General features: G+C 50.4%; 1 protein-coding gene across 2 annotated transcripts in view; it reads left to right on the top strand.

Annotated features, from left to right (window-relative positions):
• The first annotated feature begins 7,955 nt into the window (after positions 1-7,955).
• Positions 7,956-9,626, top strand: part of CTIF (cap binding complex dependent translation initiation factor) — a 137,666-nt gene continuing 135,995 nt past the window's right edge. For both annotated transcript variants that reach the window (XM_015615207.2, XM_015615206.3), the window contains exon 1: positions 7,956-8,101. In XM_015615207.2, coding sequence (XP_015470693.1) covers positions 8,090-8,101 — 12 coding nt within the window. In that variant the 5' untranslated portion in view covers positions 7,956-8,089. The remainder of the gene's footprint in view (positions 8,102-9,626) is intronic.

Here is a 9,626-nt window from a genome sequence, read left to right as displayed (position 1 = left end):
AAAGACGTGAACCCCGCGAAGGGGGTGGTGCCGCCGATGGAGACGGTTTCTGGGTAGGTCTCGGTGCTGGCGATGTCGCGGCGGCCTCGCCCCGGGGGGGGTCACCCCCGCTCGGTGACAGCCCGTGCGTGGCCGTGGGGCCCCCCCGGGATGCGGCGCTCCCCGCGGAGAGCTCCGCGGCTGGGCTCGGGTGTGCTCCCGGCCTCTGGAAGCTTCTCGGCCGCTCCGTTTGGCTGGAGAAGGGCAGAGCAGCCCCCCAGCCCCGCCCGCGGCGAGCCCCCCGTGGGCAGGAACACAGGGACCGCATCGCGTCCCCGCCGCAGGAGCCGCGGCCATCGCCGTCCCCGTCGCGGCAGAGCCGGCGGCGGAGCCCGCACAGCAGCACCGCCGGCACAAAGGTGCCAGCCGAGCATCCCCGGGGGCCGCGGCCCCGGCGGGATGCCCGCGGCGGGGTGGTCCCGGCCGGGAGCAGCGCCCACCCCGCGGGAGGTGCGGCCCCCGGGATGGATTCTGTTGTAGCCAGCGAGGGCTCGGCAGAAACCCGGTTTTGTTGTCGTTTTGTGGTTGTCGTTTTCCTGCAGAGTCACTCTGGCTGCACGTGGTCTCGGGGGCCGTGGTGGGTGACAGTAGGGGACAACAGATGCTGTGGCAGCGGAGCAGCCGGCAGCCGTAGGATGTTTTTTGCCGCAGCTGCCCCCAGCAATGCTGAATGCCGGAGGCACAGTTGTTGGGTGCCACTGGCCTCCCCGTGCCTCGAAACTCAGTCCTTGGAGTTGTTTTTCCGTAGAATGAGACTAAGGTTCACCTCCTGGGGAAATTCCCTGGGTCAGACTTCTCTGGAAAGGGTGGCATTCCCATCAGTGAAATCCCACAGTGGGTGAAGCAGCAATGCCATTTGCTTGGAAAGGGGCAGGTGCTGTTTCTCAGTGCCCCAGAATCTGGGTGCTTCTCTCAAATGGGCCATTTCCATGTGCTCATGGGTGCCACAGTCATTCCTTCTCCAGTAATCTACGCTGCTCTTTCTCCACTGCTCAGGCAGGTATCAGATGAAGCTTGAAATCACAGACTTGTTAATAGAAATTGAAGAGATGGGGTAAGCAGAAGATAGAGTCAGCTTCCAGGTTGTTTTTTTCAAGGCAAAGATACCAAAATAACAGATCATTTAATAACCTCCCTTCTTTACAAAACCTAGGAAGGCTTTTTTGATGGTGGACCATCCTCTGAGCATCCAGATTCTGGCAGGGGGTAGAGAGGGAAACCTCCCACTCTGCTTATGATTTATGTGACCCTGACAAGCAAATATTCACACTTTGTCTCCAGTGAGTGGTAAAAGCCATTTTGTCATGTCCACCAACATTATTTTTCCCTGTGTGGATCATAAAGGCTTTGCTCTGCCATCACAGAAACCAAGGTCCAAGAGTAAAACTGTGTGCTGCATTTTATCCCCTGAAGCCTTGGGTAAGATTTGTAGGCTATGGTTGCCCTGCACTGAGTGTGTTATCTTTGGCACAGACAAGCAGTGGCTGTTTTGGGAAGCTCAGGCTGTGCATTTTTTTTCTTATCATTTATAAGATCTCGGGTTCCTTTTAAAGCAGAGGAGCAGCAGTTGGATGCTGCTGCAGGTGAAGGTGATGCAGGGAAGCGACTTGTCTCAGGTGAGCTGGGGGCTGAAGTCCAGCACCAAGCTGGATGGAAGGCTGGAGAGACTATTTGTGGATATGAACTGAGCATCAGTTGTGCCTTTGTGATGCTGTTTGGGAGAAGACTGAGGTACCTGAGGGGCTTGTCTGGGTTTGGCACGTTTTTTCCCACAGCTGAGTCAGCCTCATCCAGAAAAGGGATGGGAATGGTCTTTGGAGGCCCCCTGAAAGCCTCCATGAAAAATAGGAGCCATGAAAAATAGAATGCAAAGCATGGGAGCATACTTGATGGATGTTAGCCCAGGATCCAAACTGTGGAAGGGAAGATGGTGAGGTGCTGGGCTTTATTATCTCCAGAAGTCTCTTTGTCAGCACTTGATCTTAGGTGAGGATAATACTCTTTTTGTTGCTCTCTAGGGTATCCTCACGTGGGGGTGAATTGCATGGTTGAGTTCACTCTGCTGTGATCTCCTGGTGAGGACAAATTTTGTTGTTGACTCTCCCCTTCTTTCTCATTTTGTGTGTCTCTCTCCTGTTTCTCTTTGCAGCCATCCTTGCTGCTGCTTGGTCTTTTCCCAGCAGGAAGCGTGTGAAATTGTGGTAGTTGTCACAGGTTGAGATTTTGCCCACAGGTCTCTGCAAAGCAGCAAGAAAACCCTCCTGGACCTAATTTAATTTCATGTTCTTGCTGCTCAGTTGAGTCTTTGGGGTCCTGTGTGTTTGTGAGGAGTGTAGCTAAAAGTGGAGCAAGACCCTGTGTTTTCTATGGAGGCTGAGGGCAGCTTTTTCTGGAGCTCTTTGGAACATGTTTAACATTCTTCCTTTCTGTTTTGATGTAGTAATTAAATATCATTAATGATTTCACTGTTCTTCAGTTTGGTTGGAGTGTTCAGACATTTATGTTACACGAGTGTTAAATTTCAGAGTTTGCTGCTCTGTTTGGGGTAGCATCAGGTTGGGGAAAGGACAACAGAAGACTGGAAGCATTGAGGCTTCTGGTTTAGTAATCTTCATAAATGCCTTGGGACGTTGTTGTGAAACTCCTCGGAGAAGGGGCAGTTCTTCCACTTGAGGATAATTAGCAGATTACTATGTCATCTGAAATGAAGGGCTACTGTAGCCAACCAATCATCTTCTGTTTGTTTGAGACCCTGGTTATTTTATTTTTTTTAATTTGTATACATTTTTGTGCATATATATATGTATATATTCAGTTACAACATAGATGCCTTGCTGGTGATCCTAAGACAAGTGTGTTTCCTGCTCAGTTTAGACTGAAATAGGAACAGCATTGGATGTTCTTAAAACTCCTGTACATTGAGATTGCCCTGCCAAAACGAGAGGTTTTGTTCCTTTCACATCTGCCTTGATGTGAGTTGTGTCATGAGCTGTGCCATGGTCAGTCTTGGCTTGCTGGATTTTGCATTGTCATTGTCAGTCTTCTGAATTGTGGAGGTACCTCAGCAATGGCCAGGGATGGGTTGTGGTGTCTCTATCATGAATGGATTGCAGAAGATTTTTGATGGAAAAGTAGTAGATTTGAGATTTTGCTGCTTTGAGTTAGCTCTTGGAGAGTCCTCTCAGGCAGTCTTTGGGCCACTGAGATTTTAGGCACCCCAGGTTGTCTGGGAGTAGTCTTGTGCTCACTCCAGAAAGGCCATGGCTCCCATCTCCTGTCCTGCAGAGACAACCCTCAACCTCCCAGTCCCCCAGGCATGTAGCAGTTGTGGTCCAGGAGATGAAGAACTGGGTTTCTGAGGTGGTGGGAGAACCTGTGGTGACAGAACCAAACTTCTGCCTCTGCTGTCTCTGCAGGACCAAATCCTGTCACACCTGTCAGCCAGGAACCTGCTGCAGGTGTATTTCATAACGTGCAGACGCTTATCGAGGGCGTCTCCTCTGTGGCAGCTGGCTCAGCTTGATCTCCTTCCCCAGCATGGTTGCATCCATGCAGGGGATGGTGGTGGAAAACATCTGCATTTCCACCAGGATGGGAAAGGATTTTGGTGGGGTAGCATGGATGTGGTGGGGCTGTCCCTGGGATGGAGAGCAGGGGTGTGTGGTGTCCCCCATCCACTGGTGTCACATCATGCCTGGGCAACCTGAGGATGCACGTGGTTGCCCACAAACTTCTTATTTCTCACCAGTTTGAATGTGTGTACTGGGTTTGTGTGGCCAGGTTTTAGTAATGGTGGGACTGCCGGGTGGTTTCTGTGAGAAGCTGCCAGGAGCTTCCCTCATGTCCAGCAGAGCCAACGCCAGCCAGCTCCAGGACAGACCCATAAGGCCAAGCCCAGCAGGAATGATGGTGATGGAATCACAGATTTAAGAAGAAAATAAAATGGTTGCCAGTCACCAGCAGTTGTAACTGAGGCCTGAGAACAGCAGGGTGAAAACATGGGAGAGGAACAACTCTGCAGACACCAGGCTCAGGCCAGGAGGAGGGGCAGGAGCTGTTCCAGGTGCCAGAGCTGAGATTTCCCTGCAGCCCATGGAGGACACAGGGATGCAGAGATGCACCTGCAGCCCCTGGAGGTGCCCACGCTGGAGCAGAGGAATGCCCAAGGGACACTGTGATCCCGTGGGAAGCCCATGCTGGAATAGGGTCCTGGCAGGGATATGCTGGTCTGTGGAGACAGGACCCCATGCTGGAGCAGGTGTCCTGGCAGGACTTGTGACCCTGAGGAGGGACCCATGCTGGAGCAGCCTGTCTTTGAAGGACTGCACCCCATGGAAGAGTGATACACATTGTAGCAGTTAATGGAGAGTTGCAGTTGCAGGTGTGATGGACACTCACTGGAGAGGTTCATGGAGAATTGTCTCCTGTGGGAGGGACTCCGCACTAGAGCAGGGGGACGACTCTGACTTCCCTCCCTGAGCAGTGGCAGGAACATCTTGTTCTGAGCTGAAACTTAAGTCTCTTTTGCCCACAATGGTATTTGGTGAGGGATCTCTCACAGTCCTTAACTCATGACCTTTTTGCTCTATTTTCTCTTCCCAGTCCAGCTGTGGAGGGGAGTGAGAGAGCTGCTTTGGTGATTGCCTGGATTCCAGCCAGGGTCAACCCACTGCAATTTGCCTTAATACAAAAAAAACCCCAAAAAGCAACCAACTTCTCCCTCCCTCTGGAGCAGGCTCAGCTCTCTGGGACTGGTTTGTACAGGCTGTTCCACCCTGGAGAGGCTTCACCACCACTGAAACCTGCCCTGCACTAGAGCAGAAGCAACTGGGACACACACAGCTGCCACCAGCTTGCTTGCCAAGGCACCTGCAGTTGGGAGCCATTAGCAGGGTTCATGATTAATGCTGAAAAATGCCTTTGGACTCATTAAATATTGGAGGAGCTATGTTGCTTGGACCTTGGGAGAAGCTGGTATTCACAATCAAGCTGTAGCCAGTTGTGTTGGGTGGCTGCTGGCTTGGGACATGAGTATTTGGGTTGGCATGGGAGGGGTGGCTTGGGAGGCTGTGGCACAGGAGGGTGTCACATTGCAGCAGCCAAGGTCCCTGACATCAGCTATGCCATGCTGCATGTTGGGGATCACACCCCATGCACCCCCAAATCAGTGTTGTGAGGGTCTGCTGCGAGGTCAAGCAGTGATAGGGCAAGGGGCTTTAAGCTGAAAGATGGCAGATTTGGGTTGAGTGTTAGGAGAAAATCGTTCCCTGTGAGGGTGGTGAGGCCCTGGCATGGGTTGCCCAGAGAAGCTGTGGCTGCCCCTGGATCCAAGACACAGTTGAATGGGACTTGGATAGTGGAAGGTGTCCCTGCCCATGGCAGGGGGTGTAACCCTATGGTCTTTAAGCTTTCTTCCAGCCCAAACCATTCTGGGGCTCTGTGTTTCTATGGAATAAGCAGTTGCAACCCTGAGTGTTTCACATAATGTGATTAAATTCACAGGTCTGTCTGTGCTACCACAGTGCTTCTGTTGTAGCCCTTTCTGAACAACAGAAATGCACTGCAGATGTTTCAGAGGTCTTGGTTGTCACCAGCTTTGAGCACCTCTATTGCAAAGCCAAAGCTTTATGAGCAACGTGGAGCTGGTTTTGGGTGGAGCAGCCTTGGGTGAGATTGGTTCTGGAGCAGCTTTGTAGAGCTGGGCTCACCTGTGGCTGTGAGCTGTTCTTTCTTACATGTGGTCCATGGGAATGTCATTTTGGGGCCACCAGCTTCTGCAGGTGGCTTGAAGGATATCTGTGTTTCTGCAGAAACATTCCTTAGTGTTTGTTAGTCAGGGATCTCACAGGAGTTAACCTGGAGTGAATTTTGAAGGATTTTTTCATCCCGCATAGAAGTGTGTGCTCCAGTCACTGGCAGGAGTATGGTGTAGCCTAGGTCCAGCCAGCCAGCCCAAAGCAGTAGTCTGCAAATCATGGGATCAGAATCATTAAGGTTGGAAAATACTTCTAAGGGCACCAAATCAAATCATCAGTGCAGTACCACCACCATGTTCACTACTAAACCTTGTCCTCAAGTGCCACATCCACATGCTTTTTGAACACTTCCAGGAATGGGGACTCCACCACTGCCCAGGGCAGCCTGTACCAGTGCCTGACAACCCTTTCCGTGGAGAACTTTTTCCCAATACCCAATCTCAACTTCCCCTGTTGCAACTTGATCCTGTTTCCTCTCATTATGTCACTTGTTACCTGGAAAAAGAGTCTGACCCCCACCTGGCTGCACCCTCCTGTCAGGGAATTGTAGAGAGTGAGAATGTCCCTTCTGAGCCTTCTTTTCTCCAGGCTAAAATGCTGGTTTGCTTTTGGGTGCTGCATTTCCCTATATTACCTATCCAGAAGCAAATCCCCTGAGGTTGGAGGACTCCTGGGCGCCGTGTCCAACTGCAGTGAAGACAGGGAGCATTTTAATAACATGTCATCAAAAATACCATGTTGTGTGTCTGGGCAAGAGAAGAAAAGGAAGCAGGAAGGGTTGTGGTTGTGTTGTGATTGTCAGCTGGAGGTTAATAACCATGTTTTATGTTTAAGAAGGTGTTTGCTTTGCACAGTGCGAGGAGGGAGGAGTGTATGCCTGAACCCACGGGAATTGTATTCCCTTAAATCAGGACATATCGTTGATCAAGGAATGTCTCTTCCCAGCCAGACGATCACCTTGGAGGCGTCTTTGATTGTATTTTTCTTTGGCTCAGGAGGCTGGGCTGGCGATGGTGAAACATGCAGCAGTAATTTTTGCAGCAGGAGGTTTTACAGGAGGATGTGGAGGCTCAGGGGGTGCTATGGGAAATGATTTCTGTATTTTTCTTGCCACGTGCATGTTTCATCTCTGTGAGTGAATAGGTGAGCCAGGTGAAGTTTTCAGGGTCCTGGCGGTGATGTCTGCAGAGGCCTCCAAAGGAAGAAGAGGTCAGGGGTGTGATGAAGGGCTGTGCTGAGGCAGTGGATGATTTTTTCTTCCAGCTTTTCCCACTTCTTTTGAAATCGGCAGTTTCTCACACCCTGACAGCAGCTCTGCAATGAAACACATACTTCTGGAAAGCTCTTGTGGTGGATGCTGAGTTTTCCATCTCTCTCTTCACCCCTGCTCTGCCCATCCCCGTGCCAGCCAGGCACAGGCAGATGAGTGTATTTCCTGCCTTTGCAGGTGCTCGGAGCACCATCAGTCATGGGCAGGACACCACAGCTGTGATGGATCACAGCTCCCCAACTGTGGAGTGCTTGGTTGTCAGCAGAGCTGCAGCATCTCTCCCTGCCAGGATGCTTTTAGTGCCAAGATTCACCTCAGGGCACTGGTCCTCCCCTGCTTCTGCATTTTGGAGCATCTGCAGAGCACACGTTGTTTTTCTCAAAATTGATTCTGAGAAAAAGCACTTGCTTCACTTTTTTTTTTTGATAGATTTATTTTTGTCACATAAGGTGAAAGATTCGTTTATCGACTGCAGTCACTTTGAAGCTTCTCCCCTGTTTTTCTGCTTGCTTTTTTTTTTTTTTAACCCAGGGACTAATATCAGCCAAATTTGACACAGGAGGGCACATCTTGAGGGTAAGAACTTAGAGGCTGTAAGAAAGAGGGTTGAAAAAGGAAATATAAACTCCTTATTGTCTGCAAGGGGAGGCTGCATCAGTTGTGAGCTTAAAATCTGTCTGGGTGCAAGCAGGTCTGTTAACTCTTAAGTAAATTACCTTAGTAATTCACCATAATTTATATAAGGAAATAGCCCAAATCGTTTTGAACACAGGGAAGGAGGAGCTGGGTATAGGGATGCTGCCAGGGAGGGTGTGTTGGGATGTTTCTAGATAAGTTTTAAAGATCCCTCTCCCTCTCCCTCTCCCTCTCCTCTCATCCCCAGATTTTTTGCTTGTGCATGACCACTGAGCTTGCAGAAAATAGCTGGTGGCTGACTTCTCTCCAGTCTCCTGCCTGCACCAGTATCCTACAGTTCAGAAGGGCTTTCCAGCCTTGATCTTAGCCTTGCCACGTGTCTGCTGGGATGGATAATCAGGTATTATACTATGACTGCTCCTGACAGTGATGTTCCATGTGTTGTCACCTGCAAGCTCAGAGAGTCCTTGCATGCTGAGGTGTGGGTAAATTTTGTCCCCAAATGCTTGCTTGGACACTTCCCAGGCTCAGTTTCCCATCAGGACTGAGGTCATGGCTGGCAGCATCACCTGGAGAAGATGAGGCAGCATTGCAGTGGCTTTTCAGCATCAGCCATGGTCCATGAACTTGCCGTGGAGCTGGAGCTGCTGTTAGAAGTGATTACTGAGCCTCCAGTTCCCAGAGGAGCCGGGGATGATGCTCTGCCCCTCTCTTGTTCCTGTTACAGCTGCAGCAGGAGGCTGTCTTTTCTGTCCCTTTCCCTGCTGCTGTCACTATGTGCACTTTGATTTTTTAATTTATTTTTTTTACGCAGGGATTCTCTTCCTTTTTTTCAGCTCGAAGAATGATTTTCCTTACGCTCTTCTCTATTTAGGGTTGTGGGGGAGGAAGTGACTCAGCCTTTCCCCCCACTCTGATTTGCACAGTCATCCCTTGAGCACCTCCAGTTACGATCGCTTCATTCAGCAGGAACATTCCCACCTTCTTGCTGCACGTTCTGGCAGGGAGGGGCACAGTGTGGGGAGGGATGAACCCTCAGCAGGATCTTTCCCTGTGCCAGGAGGAGAGTGAAGCAGCGAGCAGGCCAGGCTGCCAGACCTTTGGCAGCTCCAGGTCTCCTGTCTGCTCCTTGTCCATATGGACATCTGTGGAGGAAGGGCTGGCCAAATGAAATTTCAAGGGCTGGCTTGGTCATACTGTAAAAAAAGATGGAATATGATGTCATGGGCTCCCCCAGGAGGGGAGGTGGCTCGGGTTGTGCTGCTGGCACTGCTGGAGGATGCCCTGCTCGCCTGGGTGGTGGTGGGAGAGGTGGTTGTAGGTGATGGATAGTGACACCAGCTCTGTGCAGGACCACTGCCAGCTTGCCTTTCATGGCAGGGCTGAAACGGCTGCTAAATTCCAGGGAGGACACACAGCCTGCTCTGCTCTCCACTGGGCTTTCAGGCACTTCTGCTCAGCAAAGAAGCCAATAAATCATCTGCCACTCCAAGTGATACCAGGCATTTTGTGTCCCATGTTCTGTATAAAAAACAAATGCATTAATTTTTGGTTAATTATTCTCCTACCCTGGAAGCCAGCATAACTCTTCGTCTCTCTAAAAGGGAGAAGGGTAGATAAAAGGAAGTTGAAACTCCCAAGCCCCCTAGAGTCTTTCCTTTCTGCTCCCAAATCAGATACTCAAACCCTAAAAGCAATTTTGGTCTGCTGGAAGGAATTCCAACATGCATCCCTTATTGCTTTGCTTTATAACACAAGGAAGTTTGGCAGCGAAAATTAATATTTGCGTGATGGTGAGGGGAGTGCTAGGAAGCACGAAGTTGGTCATCACCTAGAGATACTCCAGTAACCTCTCTTGGATTTAGACTTGCTTGTGTTCATCTTTTTTCTTCTCTTTTAAGAAATCCAGCCATATCATGAACCTG

The sequence above is a fragment of the Parus major genome, chromosome Z (genome assembly GCF_001522545.3).
Source record: "Parus major isolate Abel chromosome Z, Parus_major1.1, whole genome shotgun sequence".
NCBI classification, from domain to species: Eukaryota; Metazoa; Chordata; class Aves; order Passeriformes; family Paridae; genus Parus; species Parus major.
Note: the sequence above shows the minus strand (reverse complement) of the source record. Positions and strands in the feature narration are given on the sequence as shown.